At 36.3% G+C, this 22,966-nt stretch overlaps 1 protein-coding gene across 5 annotated transcripts in view; it reads right to left on the reverse strand.

The window, feature by feature from the left end:
* Window positions 1-22,845, reverse strand: part of LOC109394144 (uncharacterized) — a 37,615-nt gene extending 14,770 nt beyond the window's left edge. For 2 of the 5 annotated variants that reach the window (XR_002126395.1, XR_002126393.1), the window contains exons 1-2: window positions 21,716-22,432; window positions 238-563 (exon numbers count right to left, since the gene is read on the reverse strand). Coding sequence is in view for 1 of the 5 variants with exons in the window: in XM_019663968.1 (XP_019519513.1) it covers window positions 352-563; window positions 21,716-21,783; window positions 21,899-22,344 (726 nt within the window). In the remaining 4 variants the exon portion in view is untranslated. Of the gene's footprint in view, window positions 1-105; window positions 564-21,715; window positions 22,433-22,502 lie in introns of those variants that run through there. The other 3 variants (XR_002126396.1, XR_002126394.1, XM_019663968.1) reach the window with 3 other exon arrangements.
* Between the last annotated feature and the right edge of the window lie 121 nt (window positions 22,846-22,966).

Below are 22,966 nucleotides of genomic sequence, written 5' to 3' on the forward strand. Positions count from 1 at the left end.
CTCTGATGGCCAATCCAGAAAAAGAGTTCCAAAATTGCTTTGAAGGGTGGACTAGGTGCAGGCGTCAGTGCATAGCTTCCCAAGGGGAATACTTCGAAGGTGACTGTAGTGATACACAGCAATGAACACCTTTTCTAGGATGAGTTCGTGAACTTAATTGTCCTACCTCGTATAGCTCCTCATAATCAGGTCGATAATCTAGTATAAACACAAAAGACAAGTTATCTTTATTCCTACCTTGCTTATGATATCCACAATGCTTATGATGACTTGGAAAGAGAAAGAATAAGAGACACAGCAGTCAGCTATTTAGTGATTCTGGAATACCACTGAACAGATATCGTGAAAGTCTCACACCAGAAGTGGGGCTAGAGTATGCAGGAAGATGTTGCTGGATTCGGCGTTGGTTTTACTCTCTGGGAAGAATTCCTTTGTTATTTCTTCTCTGTGGCCCCTGGCTGTGACCTCACGGAGCCTCTTTCTTATCATTATTCTCCTTAGCCGCATCTGGAAAGAATCTGGAAAGCATACCCTCCTTGGAGGAGGCATTCCAAGGCTGCTTTCTGTATGTGGGAATACAAAATTTGGTATTAGTATTTGAATTTAAAAATAAAGACTTTTTCAAGTGCACTTGTGGTTTCCCGAACAATACAATTCCCTCAAAAATGTTGTAGATTTCTGATTTATTTGCTTTAGCCTGTTTCATGTAGCCAGTAATGATACCCAAAGTTATTTCCTAAACATAATATTTTAATTTGCTTTACATGGCTACTTCTTCACCTTCATGTCTCTTTCCCACTCAACTTAATGGTGGCTATCACTGGGTTCTTTGAACAGTTGGGGTCAAGCTATACCTCCTACTCTGATCTTTGCCCTGATTCACTTTTTTTCAACTGAAAATTTAACTGAGTTGTGATTCAAAGCCTTTTCAGTTCAACCTCTAAAAGCAGCTGGGCTTTCCAACCTTGAAAGACCTTAAATTTCTGAACTCTCACTTCTGCTTGCAAGCTGACTAGTTCTTCCCTGAGCTCATTTCTTCTTTGCAATACTTTGTGAAATGCAGCTAATAATAGACAATACACACAGAGCTGTGAAGCATTCCAACATCTAACTAAAAATGATTAGTAGGCATACAGTCTTCCCTCTAAGTTAGAGGAGGCGATGACGGCTTTTAGCAAAGATTTTACTGTATTCCTCGCCGTAAGGAGCAGTGTCTCCAACACATGCCGTTTCCCCTTACGCTTTATACTTTCAGATTTTGTTGGAGCAGCACCCTACATCAAAATAACAATTTCTATATTAGGGTAAGTAACATAAGCTCCTTCAAACTCATGGCCAAATCCTGTGGCTTAATAAAACATACTTAATTTTTATCATTAATGCTTAATAAAATAATAAAATTCTCTTTCCACTTGAAAAATATTTCTTTCCTCATTCATCTCATGAGGTCAGAAAAAATAAAAACAGAGCTTAGGATATGGTAAGTGCTCAAAAACCTAGCTGTCACCATTATTAGTGTTGCTCCTAATATTAGTAGTCACAGAGTTACAAAACCAAAAAGACAGAAGCCATTTGGTGGGCAACACACAAAGCAATTGGCAATGTTCTGAAGACAGTGTTAGATCAGAGATCCACTTTATTAGTTTGCTGGGGCTGCTGTAACAAATTACCACAAACTGCATGGCCTAATAATATAAATTTATTGTCTCATAGATTTAAAGGTTAGACATCCAAGATCAAGGTGTCAGCAGGGTTGATTTCTCCTAAGGGCTTGAAGGAAGAAGCTGTTCAATGCTTCTCTGCTAGCTTCTGGTATTTGGCTGGAAATCTCTGGCATCCTTTGACTTGTAAAACATCACCTCAATCTCTGCCTTCATTTCCACATGGTGTTCTCTTTGTGTGCGTGTCTATTTCCAAGTTTCCCCTTTTTAAAAAGACACCTGTCATATTGGACTAGTGCCAATCCTAATGACCTCATTTTAACTTGATTACCTCTGTAAAGATCCTATCTTTATATAAGGTCTCATTCTGAAGTACTGATGGTTAGGATTTCAACACATGAACTTGAGGGATACACAATTTAACCTATAACCCATTAATAAGTAATATTTCCACTGAAGTGTTTCTTAAATCACACATTTTCACAGTGGCTACTGGTTCTCATCAGGTTTTTCATGAACAAGATCTGGATATTTATGTTAGAAATCAAATGCGCATTCTTTACTCTTTATTGGGCAGAATTATGCAAACTGTTGTACTACAGTGATCTCAAGAAATCTTTTTGTTGCTTCCTGTTTCCCTGAGTTCAAGACACCCTCTGTCTTCTGCATATTGTAATAAACAATAGCTATGTCAGACAAGAAAAAACCAGGTAAGCAGAATATACCTTTCAAAACGGTTGTCTTAAAGAAGCTCTCTTTCCATGTTACAGCTATGTAAAAACTATGATGTCATCTAAAGTTTCCTATTGAAAAATTGTTTCACACTGTGAAGAAAGAAATCTTAGTAGACTTAAATAAATATGAAAAGAATGAGACTGAGCAAAAATCATTAAGGCACTCATTTAATTAAAATCAATATCTTCATAATTTTCTGTGTTTCACTGATATTTCATATTGCTATTTACCTGAGTAAGTGAACCTTCCATATAATTTACAATGTGTCAAACCGTAAACCTGTAGCTATACTAAAGCAAAATTAATGCATGTTTTAGGTCACAGATACTGCCAAATAAACCATTACTGCAATCAGATTGTTTTATTGAAATTATAGAAATACTCACAGAAGTAATCATCTTCAGTAAAAGGTTGAAAGATATGAGTTTGTTTGTTTTTGCTCTAAACTATATACTTGGTTTTGTTTATTCTGACTGAAGTGTCATCATGAAGGAAAGCAAGGTTGGCCTGAGGCCAAATGTCTGAGTGGTCGAAATTTAACACAGGTTCCCTTTCCCTCAGCTTATTGTTCGCATCTTATGATCATCTCCCTTCCCAGGAACACAGTTCTTAAATATTGCCATCTTTTTCTGGCTGTAAGTCTTTCTATCTCCAGATTTCAGCAGAGAGAGTGGCACATTACAAATACTGAGAAAGTATGTTTGATTGAATGCATGAATGAATCAATCAATCAATGAGTGAAGTATAGGCCCATATCCTACTTTATAGCCCAACTCGCACTGTCTTCTTAATGTTAAAAATCCAAAATTAGTTTCCCTTTTCTTAAGTTTTAACTCCTTTTAGTGTTTCCAGTTCATCTAGTTATAAAAATATGAAATTATAATTGTAATAATTAACAGAGTATAAGTGATTGGCCCTCACAAAATTATTTTCTTCTAATTTAAATGAATCTCTATTTTGTAGCCTTTCAGCCCCTGTGGTAAGAAAAAATTAGACTGTGACCAGTTCTATTTTTTGGCTAGTTTTCCAAGTAGCATAGCTAGTCTTGAGAATAATGGCTAGGTACATAGCAGGCACTTGATATAAATGTATTTACTAACTGATGAGAGATGAGAATTCAAACATTGGGATGGTATCTTAAATATGAAAGTCTAAATTTTGTTATATTTCATTGGAATAGAGATTTTTACCTCATCATTAAAAAAAATGGGAAATTACTCAATATTTCCTGATAGTCTCATCTAAGTAGTTCATGTTGATAAGGCTAAGTTTTGATCAAAGAAGATGATTAGTGAAAAGTATTTCTCCATTTCAGACATCAGTGGTGGACAATTTCCTGTCAGCCTGGGAAAGTAGGGTAGCAGGATGTTGTGTGGCAATGTGACACAGCAGATTTTTTGTTTGTTTGTTTAACAAGAAAAGGGGGCTTAAAAGTTAAGTCAAAAACTGGTTTTAGAATATAGTTGAAACACAAACTATTATCGGTCATATCTATTTTTATCTTTGAAAATTCAAGTTTCATGTTACCAAAGGAATATTTATATGGAATTTTGTAGTAATATGTACAAAACCTCCTAGTCTGAAGTCATGAACTAAATTTCCTACTGACCCTAAATATTTGAAAATATCCTTCTGCCAAATGTTCTAATAAGCATCTACCTTATGAAAACCCTAAGGCAATACTCTGTACTAAATTACCCTAGAGCTTCCCACAACTGCCAAAAACATGACACATGTTCTCTTTATCCAGACATCTGGGTTGGGATTTCTCAATGAAACTTGTTCCAAAGACATGATTGTTGGAGTTTTTCTTGTAGAGTTCTTCATATTAGAGATGAAAAGATAATAAAGAAAATATATTTAAAAGTTGTCAGATTGTCAACATCAGGAACATTTTCAAGATCTGCTTTGGTGTGTAAGTACTACAGAAATCAAATAGTTAGAAAAAGTTCCTACTGTGTAGAAATTCACAGTCTAAGATATAGTGCTTAAAACTAGCATTACAGAGGCATTGAATTTAGAAGCTGAAAAAAAATTAATGATTACCAGTGTCAACATTGAGGCTAAATAATCAATAAAATTTTCAAACCTGATGAGTCTAAACTAGAATCTTGGTTTCCTGATCATCAGTCCAGTCCACTGTCCATTTGTTTAGTAAGAGTCCAGATTTCTTAACTGTTCATTGTTGAGGATGTGTGAATGGCATCAGGAGAACCCCACCAGTGCACGGACAGAATTCCAGCTTCTCCTGTTACTGTATGAGCTTAAGAAGTACACTTTTCCATTCTGAACCTCAGTTTCATTGCTGACAAAACTTCTGCCTTTGCAGATGTAAGTGTGTAGGGCCAAAGAATTGACCGATCCAACCACAGCTGGCCTTTACTGCCATGGCGATCCACTCACCTCTGTACGAAATGGGAATGGCATAGGCCAATCTCTGGTTGGTTCCCTTCAGGTACAGTTTTACAGGAAGTCAAGAAGATTATAGAAACTGAGTAGGGATGGGGATGAGAAATACGTATTTTGCTGTCTTACATGATTGCCAACAGTTGGTTTTCTTCCAAGACATAGCAACCCCCACAGAGAGGATTTTTGTTTGTTTTGCCAATTGGGTGTAATATTAGAGTTACTGCATCATTAACTTCTGTATCAGCCAAAAACTAAAAAAGGGAAAAACTATAGAAGAAAACAAGTGAAAGTGTTTTTGCTAATTTTTAAAGGCCTTAATTGTATATTGCTTTGTTGCTGCTGATGGTGTTTTGGTGAGAACATGCACTGCAGTTCAGTAAGTATGAGAGTTATTTCATGTCTATATATGTCTTTAAATCAGAATTTTCAGAATTGCAGCCTGTGTAGTCAGATTGGGTCTACATGTCTATATTCTTTGAGTGGTACAATATTTACTTTAATTGTATTAAAACGTGTTTAATAGGGACATATACTTTCCATGTCTCCACAGTTTTCACCAATCCCTATAACTTGCATCTGGATATTTCACTTTTTTTACATTGCCCATGTCACCTGAAAGCATTAAAGTTCATAGTCTCTCGGATAAGTATTACTGTTATTTCCCTTTCCTCCAGAGAAGAAAATATATGGATAGAAAAGGAGTAAGCCTTAAAGGTAAGGAGGATGGGAAGAAGTCACTGAAATTATTTGTAGATAACTCAACAATTTCTAAAATGTGAAAAGAGGATGGAAATCTATTGAAATATAGAGCAGAGTCAGAAAATAACCTTCTTAAAACAAAGATGTCGAAAGGCAATGAGAGAGGACCGCCTTACCCAGAAGTTCCCTTGGGTAGCAGTTAGGATTGCCTTTGGCTGTATGTAACAGAAACCTAAACACAGTGTTTAACAAAACAGGTGTTTTTTCTCCTCACAGAGTAAGAATTCCAGAGGCAGTTCAGGGCTGACATACTCCTAGAGGAAGTCATCAAAACTGGCTCCTTCTCCTTTCCAACTATGTTTCCAAGTGTGTAGATTTTGTTCTTATGATTGCAAGATGGCTCTTTTACATCCAAGCATCATGTCCCAATTTAGATATGACCAAGGGGGTGGGCCAAAAAGAAAAGATACATTCTGGCTTTTAAGCAAAAGCATTTTATTTCTTTTGAAGCCTCATCCAGTAGATTTATGCTTGTATTTTATTGGTCTGAATTGCATTACACATCCAAATCTAGCTGGAAGGTAATCTCAGGAAATTAGTATGTCTGACAGAACATCTTGAAAAAGATTAGGGTTCTGTTGCTAAAAAAGAAGAGGAGAAAAGATTTAGAGTAATTTGTTAATAGCCAACAATTAAACAGTACTTTCTACATGCCAAGCACTTTACATATAATAATGTGTTTAATACAACTACCCATTGTAGTAGACACCATTATATTTCCATTTTTAATATGAGTAAACTGAAACACACAGACCTTTAATAACAAGCAAAAGATTACCTAGCTAAGAAGTGGCAGAGCCAAGATTTGAACCCAAGATACCATGATAATATTACTTTGTGTATATGACACACCTAAAAGAGGCACACGATTTAGAATAGCAGGTACAAAGAGGATGGAAGTGATGCTGTCAGTTAAACTGAAAGCGTGACTACTAAACTACACCACAGGGTGATAATCCTATTTCCCATCCATATTTCCCACTCCTCCTCAGTTCACGTGACTCAAGAATGAAAGATAAAATACTTTTCTACAACTGAGTATCAGTTAAGACACTTCGAGCGTTGAGTACCAACAACAACAACAGCAAAACTGTCTTAGACAATAAGAAATCTTATTGACTCATATAACAGAAAGTCTAAAAGTAAAGCAGTGAAGCCTAGTATCATCAGTCTAAAACCCAAACCTAGTATGATCAGGCTTCAGCTTTATTGGAACACTATTCTCTTTGCTATTCGACTTCTCTGTGGGTTGGCTTTGTTTTAGAGATAGCTTTCCTCATTATCAAAAATGGATGACAGAAACAAGTGATGCAATATTCTTCCATGTATTTCCAGAAGGAGAGAAATAGGCTTTCCATAATTCTCTCTTAACAGCAATAAAGGACTCCCCCTAAAACCTCTAGTGACTCTCCCCCTGCCCAGAATTGGGTCCCTTGTTTATTACTAAAACAATCACTAACAAAGAGGATGAGATCATATTACAAGATTAGAATTAATTAGCGATCATTCCTAGAGTAGAAATGAAGCAAATTTACTTGAACCACAAGGCTGTGTGGAGGAAGGGCAGTTATCTGAATGAAACCAGGCTTCTGTTGGGGGTTTTAGAGGAGAGATTACCTCTGGGTTAAAATTCATAATATTCAATAGTATATAAGTATAAAATTCCAGAACAGAAAGTTAATGGGAAAATAATAAAACCATCCACAAAGCAAAGAGGAGATGACATACAAAGTTTTCTGACTTGTATCAGACTTTCAATCAGCAATACTGAGTGCTAGGAGAAGGAGAGTGATGCTTTGTCAAATTTATCAGGGGAAAAAATATAATTTTTAAACCTAGACTTATATTCCCAGCTAAACTATCAACAAAGGATGAGAGCAAAATAAAGAAATTTTCACAAACCTAAAGAATTCAGGAGTTTCATATGTACACCTTCTGAGGAGGCTATGTAAAGATATAGGTCAGAAACATGTGAGTGAAAAAAAAAACAGAAAAAGTTTGGGATACAAATAACAGGTATACTTGAAAGTGGGATGCAGGTGGGAATGGAAATACAATGATTGGTGCAAAGTCCATGTAGGAATCAATGATACCCCCAAATTTCCTCCCATACCACACTGTCAGTTGTTAATGTGTCAAGTTCACCATACCTGACTGAAGACTGAGACTTATTCTTTAGAGGTTAAACCCAGAGGAATTTTGTATTCAGTGATATTAAATGAAGGTGGAAACATCATCCTGAAAGAAGAGATTAAAGTCTGCACACTGAAGAGACAGATAATACAACTCCTTCCCTGACTGAGTAATGGAGGACTTCTCTCTGGGGAAGGTGTTGAACCCAAGAGATAGATAAATAGAGGTATAGACAGAGACCCCCAGCCGCAAGGTGCCTACCCATCACCCAAAACCCACCATTTGAGAAGCACTTCCCAAATACCACTCTATCCATACACACAAACTTCCAATAAGGTTTTTAGTGTTTTGGTGATATTAGAAAACAGAAAACCAAGAACAACCAAATATGTACGGGAAAATTCTAACATGAAAGATGAGTACTAAATAGTATAGACAACAATGAAGAAGCACTGAGCAAAAAGAAAATTGGAAACTATAAAGAAATCTTCAAAAAGAAAACCTATAATTACTGGCCTCAAAGAGATAGGAGGAGAAATGAGAATAGGATGCCAAAAAAGAACTCTTTAGAAATCCAAAAAAGAAGTCTAAAATTAAAATATGATCATATAAATAAAAAGTGCAATGAAGATTGGAAGACAAAACCAAAGAAATTTTCCAGAAAATAACAAAAGTGGCCAAAGAGGTAGAGAAAGAGGAAAAGAATAGATAATAAGACAGTAGTGTACATTCCAGGAGGCCCAAGTAAATAATTCCACAGAAAGAAAGAATACAAGGAAATTCCTCAAAAGATGGCAGGCCACAAGTTTCTAGACTGAAATGGCTCAACAGGTGCCCAGCTCAGTAAATGGGGAGATCGGGCAACATACCAATATTTTCACATTATGAAATTTCAAAACACTGAAGGAAAAGACAGATCCAGAAAACTTCCAGGGTAGGACTGGGGGATGGAAGCAGGCAGCATTCTGTGGATAAGGAAACAGGATGGTGTCAGACTTCTCAGAACAGCAGTGGAAACAGAAGTCAGTGAAACACTGTGGTTAAACATTGAGGGAGGCGAGTGACATCAGCAAGATGGTTGAAGAAGATATCCCTTGCCACATCCCCCCATAGATAACAATTTGGCATCTATCCACAGAAAGAGTGCCTTTGTGGATGCTGTGTGACCTAGCACCACGTGCCAACAGGCCCAGGAGGAGCAGTGTTCACCCATGCATTGGGTAATAGGCAAAAGGACCGTGGTCCCGGCTGTGGATTCTGAAGTGGCCCATAGACTGGCTTCAGGCTCTTCCGATCATGGCCCTGGAGCACAGGGCAACACTGAGTTAGGTAATCATACATGGATAAGAGAGCCTTTGTGGAAGTCCAGGAGTCCAGTGAAGAAATTAACAGCACACGATTAGAGCAAAAAAATCCAAGATTGGGCAAATTGAAAAAAGTGAGAGAAACAACTTGACTTTACGCACATCACCCCTCTCTCAAGGTGGCAGAGCTCAGTGACGAGAGCCCTTCTCAGCCTGTGATTTTTTTCCCATAAAGTGAGAGTGAGTGAGTGCCCGGCTTCCCGAGCAGTGTGCAATGCTGCCAGAGGCATGCTTCTCTCTCCAGAATACTGAGTCATGAGCTGTGTGACTTGGGGTGGGGGTTGGGGGCGCATAAGTGGCTGGGAGAACAGCAGACAGGACTCAAAAGTTACCAAAGGGACAGATCCTCACCCACGGATCCCCACAGCCGGCCCACAGCATGCTGTGCACAGCACACACATACTTCTCCACCTTATGGTCAGCTCCCTGTATATATTCCTGACAGTAACAAAAGCAAGCTTTGGCAGATAGCTAGTAAGCATGTGCAGAATGCTGGACTGAATCTGTGGGCCAGGGAGAGTCCACAAACTTGAGCATTTAACATCACCGTTGAGAAAGCAAAAGGGAGGCTGTCAGTAATCTGCCTGCCTAGGTAGCAGGTTGGAGAGAAAGCATAGAAGCTCAAGAATTCTGCCACAAGAGGGAGCAAGAAGTATGGAGCAAGTGCGTCCAAAGACTTAGAGAAAGCATCAGAACCCTAGGAGAGCTGAAAGAAGGTTAATTCTTTTCCAAAGTCAGTCAGTAATGATTGGAAGAAGAAGAAGGTGACTGATACTTAAAAAGTGAAGACAGCCATTCAAGACTTCAAGGAACACGAACAATCAAAGAAACATGACACCTCAAAATGATCACAACAATCTTCTAGTAATTGACCCCAGTGACAGGAAAATCTGTAAATTACCCAACAAAGAATTCAAAATAGCTGTTTGAAGATAGCTCAATGAGCTAAAATATAACACAGAAAGAGAATTCAATGAAATCAGGAAAACAATTCACAAAATGAAAGGTTTAATAAAAAGATAGAAATCATAAAAAAGAACCAAATAAAAATTCTGAGGTGAAGAATACAATGATTGAAATGAAAAGTGTAATAGAAAGCTTCAACAACAAAATGGACAAAGCAGAAGAAAGAATTAAGAAATAGAAGACAGAACCTTTAAAATTATCCATTCAGAGAAAAAGGAAAACTAATGAAAAAGAATTTTAAAAAGCTTATGTGACCCATAGGATACCATGAAAAGAATCAATTTGTGAATTAGTGGAGTTCAAAAAGGAGAAAAGACGGAGGAAGAAGCAGAAAACTTATTTTTAAATATAATGGCCAAAAACTTTTCAAATCTGGAGAGAGATTTAGCTATTCATATTCATGAAGCTCACATATCCCCGAAAAAAATTCAACTGAAAAATACATTCTCCAAGGTAATTATAATAAAGCTGTCAAAAATGAAAAACAATGTGAAAAATCCTAAATGCAAGAAAAGAACTTTATCACTTACCAAAAACACCCCATTAGGCTATCATAAAATTTCTTAGCAGAATCTATACAGGCCAGGAGACAGCGAGATGATTTTTAAAATTTTAAATAAAAGGACACTGATTATTAACATGAAAACATAAAAATATACAAATACTGGTCAAGGTAAGTATATAGTCAAATTCAGAATAATCTAATACTGTACATGGTACTGTTTAACTATTTAACTCTACTAATAAGGCTAAAGGATACAAACACTAAAAGCAACAATACATATGATAATTTGTTAATGAATACACAATATATATTAAAATATAAAGAGAGAGAGTAAAAAAGTAGATTTTTGTATACAATCAAAGTTAAGTTGCTAATAACTAAACTAGACTGTTATATCTATGAAATGCTTTATGTAAACTTCATGGTAACCACAAAGCAAAAACCTACAGTAGATACACAAAAGATAAAGAAGGAAATCAAAGCACACCACTATAGAAAATCATCAATTAACAAAAAAAGACTGCAAGAAGGGGAAGAAATGAACAAGGGGAAGGGAAAAAAAAGAAAAGAAAAAAGCCTGAAAACATTAACAAGATGGCATTAGTAAATCCTTACTTATCAATAATTACTCTAAATGTAAATGGGTTAATTCTCCAATGAAAAGGCATAGAGTGGTTGAATGGATTTAAAAGCAACAACAACAACTATAAACTGCCTACAAAAAAGATTCACTTCAGTTTTAAGGGCCCACATAGGTTCAAAGTGAAGGAATGGAAAAAGGTATTTCATGCTAGTGGAAACCCAAAGAGAACAGAGGTAGTTATACTTACATAAGACGAAAAAGACTTTAAGTTAAAAATTGTAACAAGAGACAAAGAAGGTCATATGTAATGACAAAGGGGTCAATTCATCAAAAGGATATAACAATCATAAATACATAGTTACCCAACATTGAAGGACCTAAATATACTAAGCAATACTAACAGATCTGAAATTAGAAATAGACAACAAACAATAATAGTAGAATGATAGAGGACATCAAATACCCACTTTCAACAATGGATACATTATCCAGACAGAACATCAATAAGAAGTTGAACTAGAAATATATTTCAGATGAAATGGATTTAACAGACATATATGGACTATTCTTTCTAACATCAGCAAAGTACTCATTCTTCTCAAGTATACACAAAACTTTCTCCAGAATAAATCATATGTTAGGCCACAAAACAAGTCTTAGAAAATTTAGGAAGACTGAAAGCAAACCAAGTATCTTTTCTGACCACAATGGAATGGAAGTAGAAATAACAATAGAAAAACTGGAAAATTTGCAGTGTTGTGTAAATTAAATAACACACTTCTGAAGAACCAATGGGTAAAGAAAGAAATCAAAGGGGAAATCAAATATCTTGAAACAAATGAAAAATGGAAATTTAACACATCAAAACTTATGGATGCAGCAAAAGCAGTAAGAAGAGGAAAGTTTGTAGTGCTAAGCTCCTACATTAACAAGAGGAAAAATCTCAAAGAAAATACTTAACTTTACACCTCAAGGAACTTGAGAAAAAAGAACAAACTAAGTACAAAGTTAGCATGAGGAAGACAATAATAAGGACTAGAGAAGAAATCAACAAAGTAGAGAATAGAAAATCAATGAAATATGAATTGATTTTTGAAAAGATAAACAAAATTGACAAATTTAGCTAGACTAAGAAAAAAAGAAGACTGAAATAAAATCAGAAATGAAAGAGACATTATAACTGACACCACAGAAATTTAAAAGATTATAAGAAACTACTGTGAACAATTATATGTCAACAAATTGAATGAATCTAAATGTAATGGATAAATTCTTAGAAACATACAACCTACCAAGACTAAATGATGAAGAAAATGAAAATATGAACAGAGCATTTACTAGTAAGAAGTTTGAATTGATAAAAAATCTGTGGGCAAAAAAAAACACCCCAGGACCAGATGGTTTCACTGGTGAATTCTACTGAATATTTGAAGAAGTAATGCCAATTCTTCCTGAACTACTCCAAAAAATTGAAGAGAAGGCAACACTTCCAAACCTACTTTACAAGGCCAGCATTACCCTGACACAAAGCCATATACAAACATTATAAGAAAAGAAAACTAGAGGCCAATATCCCTGATGAATATGATGCAAAAATTCTCAACAATATATTAGCAAACCAAATTCAACAACTCATTAAAAAGAACATACACCATGGTTAAGTGCAATTTATTCCTATGATTCAAGGATGGTTCAATATACACAAAGTAATAAATGTGATACACCACATAAACCACACGAAATGAAAGACAAAAATCATATGATCATCTCAATAGATGTAGAAAAAGCATGTGACAAAATTCAACATCTGATCACGATAAAAACACAACAATTTGAACACAGAATTAATGAATCTCAACATAATAAAGGCCATATATGACAAGTCCATAGCTAACATTAACTCATTGGTGAAAGGCTGAAAGATTTCCTCCATGATCAGGAACAAAACAAGGGTGCTCACTGTCACCACGCCTATTTGACATACTATTGAAAGTCCTAGCCAAGGTAATTAATCAAATAACAGTAATAATAATAATAATAATAATAATAATAATAATAATAAAAGGCATCCAAATCAGAAAGGAAGAAGAAAAATTGTTTCTGTTTGCAAATGATATAATCTTATATTTAGAAAATCCTAAGGGTTTCACCAAAAACTATTGGAACTAATAAATGGATTCAGTAAAGTTGCAGTATATATATAAAAAAAAAATCAATGTACAAAAATCAGTTGTCTTTCTATACACTAAAAATAAACTATATGTATGTAAAAGCAAATAAGAAAATAATCCCATTTACAATAGCATCAAAACCAGTAAAATACTTAGGAATAAATTTAACCAAGGAGGTAAAATATCCGTACACTGAAAAGTATAAAATATTGATGAAAGAAATTGAAGAAGAAACAAATAAATGGAAAACTATCCCATGTTTATGAATTGTAGGAATTAGTATTTTAAAATACCCATACTATTCAAAGCCATTTAAAGAGTCAATTTAATTCCTATCAAAATTCCAATGGTATTTTTCACAGAAATAGAAAAAATAATTCTAAAATTCATATGGAACCACAGCAGATTCCACAGAGCCAAAGAAGAATAAAGCTGAAAACATCACACCTCCTGATTCCAAACTATATTACAAAGCTTTAATAATTAAAACAGTGTGGTGCTGGCATAAAAACAGACACAAAGAGCAATAGAACAGAATCTAGAGCCCATAAATTAATTCTTACATATAGGGTCAACTAATATTTGACAAAGGAGCCAAGTATATTCAATGGGGAAAGAATAGCCTCTTCCATAAATAGTGTTGGTATACTCACATGCAAAAGTATCTTATACTACTCACAAAAATTAATTTGAAATGGATTACATATAGACTTAAAACATACCGTATTTCTCCATGTATAAGACACACCTTTTTTCAAAAAATTTGGGGCCTAAAAACTGGGTGCGTCTTATACAGTGGTTGTAGTTTTTTTTTACTTGCATTTCCCGCTTTTTTTGAATTTCGCTTTTTTATGATGAATAAAACTTGAGTTCAATAACTTTATGTAATACATTTTTAAAAAAAATTTCAGGCCCCAAAATTAAGGTGCATGTTATACATGGGGAAATACAGTAATACCTGAAATAGTGAAATTACCAGGAAAAATATAGAGAAAAAACTCCTTGACAATGCTCTTCACAATGATTTTTTTGGATTGACACCAAAAGCACAAGTAACAAAAGCAAAAATATGTAAGTTGGACTACATGAAACTAAAAAGCTTCTGCACAGCAAAATTACTTAGTAGTAGTCTCTGTTATCAAATCAACTGATGTGGTATCACAGTGTCTGTGTTCAAGTAACCCTTATTTTATTATTATCATTATCCTATTTCTATTTGTTAATGTCTTACTATGACTAATTTCTAAATTCAATTTCATCATAAGTATGTATGCATTGGAAAAAAACCAGTGTATGTAGGGTCAGTATTATCTGCAGTTTCCGACATCCACTTGGGGTCTTGGAATGTGTCCCCAGCAAAAAAGGGGAGGCTATTATATACTTGAAAGTTGCTAACAGAGTAAATCTCAAATGTTCTCACCACACAAATACACACAAAAGGTAATTATGTGAGGTGATGGAGGTGTTAACTAATCCTATGGTGGTAATCATTTGGCAATCAATATATAAGTGTATCAAATCCTCACGTGGTCCTTCTTAAATTTACATAATTTTAGATGTGAATTATATCACAATAAAACTGGGGGAAAAAAGAAAAAAAATCAGGGAAAATAATTTGCACCCTTGAATTCTGCACCCTCCCAAATTATATACCACATATGAGAGCAGAATAGAGTTTCAGTCTTGCCAAATTTAAAAAAAAAAAAAATTCCTTGTATATATATTTTTTCTCAGGAAGCAATGAGAGACAGAGATAGAGACAGAGAGACACAGAGAGAGAGAGAACAAAAATCAAAGGGGGTAGTAAACCATGAAAGAGGAAGACACAGTATTACACAATATACAGTATTCAGGAAAACTAGAATCTAATAGAGAACAAAATTAAGGAAATTCTTAGGATGGTGATGAAAAAGAAATTTTCACTCTAGACTAAAGGAAAGCAATTAGTCTAGGGTGGAGCAGAAGGATGGAAGGCTCCAAGAAAGACACCCACTTGGGGGTAAAAACAACGACCTGCTAGATTATCTGGTGTCTTTGAATGTGCTGACGTAATGATGTACTTGACCATATTACTTTGGCAAAGGATTTGGGAGATACAATGGTAATAGTTCATAGAAAACTGAGAAAAATAGCAAAGAAAGTAATTATTAACTAAGGATAAATAAACAGATCCAAAGAAAATGAATTGTCATACCCTACATTGATTGTTAATACAAATATAAACTTTTCATGTAACCAAAAATTTGAATAAAATGTGTATTAGGGGTGTATAAAGCTGTTACATCCTCATATTTTAAGTAGATAGTGTAGTCATTAATAACTAATAATTTTTTTTAAAGTAGTAAAGCATGTTTTTAGAAACATGAGGTTAACATCAAGAGAATCAGCTAAAAAAGATTTGACAATAATTATACTTCTGGGAGCAGGAATTGTCATTGTATGTTGAGTGGGAGAAGAAACTGCTAATTTTCATTATAAGCCTTGAAAATCTATTTGACCTTTAGATCTATGTACATCTATTTGTTTAATAAAAATAAAAAATATTTTTAAAGGAGTATATTGATCATACAATTTAATTTTCATTATGTTACATTATAAAAGTGATATGATTATCCTTTTCAGCTACTTTTAGATGATTCTATTATCAGTATGCCCTAGCATGGTTATTCAGAGTCCTACATCTTCAGTTCATCTAAATTCACTACTAATGCATTATCTTAATATACTTTGGCTAGTAGATAAAAGCAAAGATAAGTAATTTGATTAAGACTATACACATAGAAGTGTTTCCAAAAAGCTGTTTAATTTCTTCTTTGGCATTTAGAAATTTATGCCAAAAGTTATAGGTTGGAAAATAAAATCTACCACTGAAGTATAAACATTATTCATGCAAATTATAACAACATTCATAAAATTTATGTGCAAGGTAATCTGTTAGATGGTTATTCAAATGTGGCAGAGTAAAGTTGAAAGTAAAATTCAACATCTGGGGCCAGACTATATGTAATCAGAAGGGTTAGATGTGCGTGTCAATGAATCACTACGCCCTTGAGGAACTCTGAATTTGAAAATGCTAACACTTTTTTTTTTTCCTAAGAGTTACCTCTGAATGAAGTGAATGTCCAAAATCAGTAATTGACAACATCCTTACTTATTTGTGCTAAAATTGGAGTTTTACCCATTTAATATTCATAAGAGATCTTGGCCATTTCAGGGTTGCTCAGGGGAAAAAAGAACAAACAAAAAAAGATCATCAAAAGTGGTTATGATGGTTAATTTTATGTGTCAGCTTGACTGGGCCATGAGTTGCCCAGGCATTTGATGGAACAGTCTGGGTGTGTCTGTGAGGGTGTTTTTGGATGAAACTAACATTTAAATTGGTAAACTGAGTAAAGCAGATTGCTCTCACCAATGTGGGTGGGCATCATCTAATCCACTGCAGGCGAAATGAGAATAAAAAAGACAGAGTAAGTGAAAATTCCCTTACGTCGGTCTTCTCCTGCCTTCCGAATTCCACTCACACTGGGGACATGTACCATCAGCTCTCCTGGCTCTCCAGTTTGTCAATCGAAGATCTTGGGGACTTAGCCGCTGTAACTGTGTGAGTCAATTCCCTATAATTAATACTGCCCCCCCTCCTCCCCCCACACACAATTGGTTCTGTTTCTCAGAAAAACCCAGACTAACATAGTGCTTTTATATAATTTTTCTGGAGGAAAGTAGAAAGTTCAGTTAAACTGATATGTCTAAATATTCAAATATTCAATCAAGCAAACTGCAGTCACAGATTGCTCAGTTTTGTCTTAGTTTAGTCTTTTGGCTTGACTGCAACAGGAATCAACTAATGCTGATTAAGGCCAAACATAATCTGAAAAAGAAAGTTGGGGAGGGATTTATTTTGAGGAGACACAACCATCTCAGTGCCTTCGAGGGCAGAAGTGCTGCTACAGCTCATGAAGGAGCTGGAACAGGATGTGGAATACCATTTCATGTCCCCATCTCTACTTATTTCAGTATATTTGCTTTATTTCTTTCTCTCTACTGACAAACTATCACTGTTCCTCTGTGCACACAGTGATAACCATGCCATAACGAAGAGGTTTTCCTTCTCCTTAATTCAAGAGACCAGCTCATGTAACGATGGAACTCTTGATACTTACTCTACGTTCCTATGGGAGTAATTTGATTGGTCATATTTGAGTCACGTACTCCCCTTGGTCCAAGTAGCCACCACCAGGAGCATAGAGTCATGTGTACAAACATGACTGTCATCCCCTGTACCTGTGCCTATGTGGATGAGGATTAAGAATGCTAGGAAAGTCCCCGGATAACACGGAATAACACCAAACTTATTTTTCTTTCAATTTATGTTAGGATTTTCTATGTGTCCGGCACTGGGGATGTAATTCTGAAAAAGACAGACATGTTTCTTGCCTGCAGAAACCTTACTATCTTAATAGGTGTACGGGGGCAGGGAGGGGGCTGTTGAGGATTTAATTTATATGTACCAAAATTGCCAATATAATGCAATAAGTGATATTACACAGACAAAAAGGGTGTTATGAAAGCAACTGAGAAGAGGTATCTCACTTAAACTTGAGAGGTCAGTGATTTCTTCCAGGGAAAAATGACATCTATACTAAGTCTACCAAGATGCATAGGGATTAACCTGGTCAAAAAGATGAAGATAAAATATCATAGAAATGACCAAGATCCTAACGTTTATGCAGACGCATGAATAATGTTGATGGATCCAGCACTGAGTAATATTGGAATGATGATGGGTGTCTTCATTTGGATTTCCCAAAAATCAGATTCTGAGACGAGATAAGACAAAATGCATCCTCTGGGTTGGCATCACTCTTGACAGATTCTTCCAACAAGATGGCCAACAGCAATATCCTGTTTGCATTCTCCTGGTGTAGCAACTACAGCAGAAAAACAGCACCTTTTCCTCAGTGGTTTTAGGAAAAAGTTCCAGGGCTGACTCTTGCAGAAACAATTTGGGCCATTGAGCCAATCACAGTGGACAAACACCTGGAATATTCTGATTGGTCAGGAATGGGGGCTTGAGAAAGGCCACACTACCATCACATGACCAAACAGTGAGCGAGGAGAAGTAGTTCTTCAAAAGCTATCATAGCATCATTACCGGAAGAAGAGAGAATGGATGCTTAGCAGGCAAAATCAACACATGCCTACTAAAATTTGGGGTATTATTCCTTTAATATGTACTTTATACTTGGAGGTGTGTTATGCATGATACAGACTTAGCAACAAAAAACTTTTTTTTGGGAGGGGGGTAATTGAGTTCATCACATGACTCTCCTCTATCAAAGTAATAGTAATTGGGACATAAAGGATGATTGCAAAGAGTAAAAACTTGAACCATTCACACTTCGATTACCAGTATATCATAAAAATTTACACCTACAGAAAACAGTCATTCTTAACCCACACTGGTTTACAGATTTTTTTCCACAGATAATTTCGAAACTCTGATGAATTTAATAGAACTCCTTTTTAGAAAATTTTTGGTGCAGACATACTTCTTTTGAGGAATTGACAGTCTCCATGAAGCTCAAGTTAAACCTCCAATCTAGATTGACTGAATGTTTTCAAAGCCCTTGGCTCCCTTGCAAGCAAACAGATAGTCCTTTTCATAGTTAAAATGTAGGAATGCCATTTAGATGAATTTGTTGATTTTTAGTTTTAAACTGCTGAAATTATAAAGATACACAAATTCTAAACATTATTTTCATACTGCATTCTCATTCAATTCCATGTCACAATCTTAAATCAAGGCAGATAAACTGTATTCAATTTCTGGTGAGGATACAAGGGCAAAAAATTAAGTCTTTCTGAAGCTCTTGAATATTGTTTACTCCCATAATAAAGAAGGCAGCTTGCTGCCTAATAAGATGAGGCCTGGGAGGTCGCTTTATCAATTTGTTGATCCCTTGGAGGGAAAAAACACATTTTAAAACCAAATCCAAGAGTAAGACTTACATGAATGCAATCCATTTACACTGAGAGCACATTTCGGTACTGTGCCAAATGAAGAATTTTTGTATAGAAATGTATATTCCTTCTATCTTGCCTTCCCTAAATAATATGATGTTCAAGAATTAAATATATCTGTGTCTGTAGGAAGCCCTTAGGGTTTCTCTGCCTTTTTCTATAAGCAATATTATAAACAATCATAAATTTGTGAAAACGTTAAAATGTTAAATTTGTAGGTTTGCCAGGTAAAATACAGGATGCCCAGTTAAATTTGAATTTCAGATAAGCAACAATTATTTTTTTAGGATAACTATGTACCAACTATTGCATGGAACATACTTATACTAAAAAATTATTGTTTATTTGAAATTCAAATTTAACTGGGCATCCTGTATTTTAATTTTCTAAACCTGGCAACCCTATAAACTTGCAAACAATATTGTTTTATTCATTTGTAAATAAACATTTGATTTACATATTAAAGTAGTTTTGGTACTGGCATATTATTTTATTGTCTGATGTATGTTTTCTAGCTAAGAATATACAATTATAATCTCATTGAGGTTGTAATAGAATACTTCAAGCTTTTTATTTTCCATAAACAGTTTCCACTCACATCCCTTTTCACTCCCAAAGAACTTTATGAAGAAAGCCAAATTGAGGTAGATGTTTCTTTATTTCAGGCTGGTTTCAGATCAATTCTTTTCACATTTGAGGAAATATTATTAAAAGTTGTATATTTTCTGCTTCTGAAGTAACTTACATATATGATTTAAAATGATTCTGTCTTTGAAAGCAGAAACTTTTCAAAATGAACCATTATATGGAGATGAAATCAGTGAGTCTAGAAAATGAATAATTCATTTTTAAGTAAATGAGAAATTATTTTGTGCTGTTACTTATATATTTTCACATTTATAGTTAAATAGTAATTTGCGATACACAGGGTATTATCAATAGTTGTGAATTGTGGTTTTCAGTATCACAGACACATTTGTTGCTGTGGTTTTGCAATATCATTCCCTGATGCTTTACTCAATTGTGGTTTTCATAATCATTGTTTGATAGTCATGTAGCTGTGGTTTGGGGCTGCTATAACCATTTGGACAGAGATAATTGCTTATAGGTTTTGCTGTCTTTCTATTTTATAACCTTAGTGAGTTAAACTAGAAAAAAGAAAAATTGAACTTTAAATATCATTAACATTCTCATTAAAAAGGATGAGAAAACACAAAATTTAATAGTATTCCTTAGTTGAATTCATTCATATTGACTATAATATTTATAAAATTTGATAAACTAGATCTAGTTCTAATAATGAAGTCTGGTTATGTTATCAGTCTTGCCTTGCATTCTCTGAATTTTGCTCCTTTCAGCTTTTAAAGTGAATATTTAGCTGAGATTTATTTGTTTCTTTTTTGCTTTGCATATTTAACCATTTCAAATGCCAAAAGAAACACTAACTGTTATATTTTAATTCCGATGGGCATTCCTTTTGGGTGATATAAAAAGTCAGCCTGTTCTGTAGAAAGATCTTTAAAAACCATAATATATAATACATCCAATTGTAAGCACACCGCTTTTACTGTAATGAATCGAAAATTAAGAAGGCAAAAATCTGTATTTCTCTGTCTACTGACTCATGCCACAACACAAACACAAATAACCCTGCTTTTCCTGGTACTTACGGCTTTAATTTGTTGGTCCTTCAGGGGAGGGACTTTGTTATTTAGTATATTTCCCACTGCAGAGTACCATGTATTCTTACAACCTCATATGGTAATAGTACTAATGGTAATGTAATAAAATTCACAATTGGTCTTCAGCTCTGTGTTAAGATTCTCCTCCCCATACCTTTAACAGGACAACTCTTTCTACCTTCCAGAAGAGGTCCTGATGGGGTTATAAAGGACCCTGGTTACCATGCCTCCCGCACACTGAGCAGCCTGCATTATGCTCAATCAGCCCAGCTCTGCTGACCCTCAGACCCTTTTAGAGTATGGAGTTTGGGGGGGCTCACACGAATGCTAGTCAACCAAACAAAGGGGAGCACAATTTCAGATCTGAATGGGTGATCTCCCAACCTGGGGGGAAAGTCAGCAATATGGGGGGATACATGTTAACTGCAGTGGCGCTTATTAGTAAATACTGATTTCATAAAGCAACCAGTCAAACTGCCACTGGGATAGAGCCTTCCAGCCCACCCCAGAGAATATATTTAATACTCAGTGTATATGAAACTATGGCAAACTAACCTAGCCCTCATGCCGCTTAACTTGGCCGAAATAATAACTAGGCAAATCACTTCAAAATTTGTTCTTCTGTTGGCTTACAGTTCCTGACACACTGCACACACACACACAATAATTGAATATGAAACAAAACTTTAAAAGCCAAAGAACCATAAAATAGTTATTGGGTCTTACCTGCTTGGGAAATTATGGCAAGATCAAATCTTTTATTTGTCGCTGGCTGCTTCCCTGTGGCAGAAGAACTAAAAGAATTAAAGGTCATGGGGGCTGGGGCGGGACTTCAGAACTTCCACAGACTTCCTCAAAAAGTTAGTATTCTGATTAGAGATGGTTCATTTTCCACTTAGGGCTAATCACCTAGCTAATGGTCCTCCTTTTTGATGTGAGAAAATTATCTGCCTGTCTCCAAATTCGGAATTTTTACAATCTGAAATGAAAACTCGTGGTGAGAAAGCACTTTTAAGACGCCGCTCAGCATCCCATCTGTGCGGGCCAAGTGGGGGGATGGTCCGTGTCCACGGCGGTCTCCTGGGAACCTTGAGAGCAATGAAATGGTCTCCTGAGAGCCTGGGCAGATGAGAGGACTTAACTGGCCCCAAGACACACAGTTGGCATTTGTGATCAGCTGGCTCTCGCCGAGGATTTTGCCAGTGGCCTAACCTTCCTGCCAAGAAGCTGGAAAGGCGGGGGTGGCGGCTAGGGGAGGGGGCTGCATAACTGGAAGCACAAAGTTTATGGAGACTGAGATTTCTTTGTGCCTCGCTGGATAGGCGAGGCGTGAGAGAAGAGAGTTGGGGGTCCATCGGAGGGGGGGCTGTTGGAAGAAGTTGCCAGGAGGGGTGCTCCGGTATATGCCTAGAGCTGACGCGGTGACAACTGCAGGAGGCAGCCTCCTTCCAAGCCCTCCCCACGCCTCTCACCCCCCCAACCCCCCACCGCGCTCCCCTGCACCCCACCCGACCTAGGCCGGGGCCCTGGTTTGCATCCGGACTGGCTTCAGATGCAGCCAATCCTCCTTTCGCTGATGGACTAGTCTCCCCTCCCCACAGCCCCGGCGCGCCCCTCCCTCCCGCGCCTCGCCACCTCCCGCGGCAGAGCGCGAGCTGCGCAGCCCGGAGCGGCGGCGGCGGCGCTCGGGAATCTGCCCTGCAAACCCGGCGGAGGGGCGAGCCGGCGCGCTCCTCCTCCCGCGCCTTCCGCCCCCTCGCCCCTCGGCTCGCTCGCCTCTCCCTCCCTCCTTCTCTTCCTTCTTTCCGGGTTCCCTCTTCCCTTTTTCCCTCTCCCTATCCATTCGTTTGTCAATTCCCCTTCTTCCGCTATCATAGCATCATTACCGGAAGAAGAGAGAATGGATGCTTAGCAGGCAAAATCAACACATGCCTACTAAAATTTGGGGTATTATTCCTTTAATATGTACTTTATACT

The sequence above is a fragment of the Hipposideros armiger genome, unplaced genomic scaffold (assembly GCF_001890085.2).
Source record: "Hipposideros armiger isolate ML-2016 unplaced genomic scaffold, ASM189008v1 scaffold_412, whole genome shotgun sequence".
Lineage (NCBI taxonomy): Eukaryota > Metazoa > Chordata > Mammalia > Chiroptera > Hipposideridae > Hipposideros > Hipposideros armiger.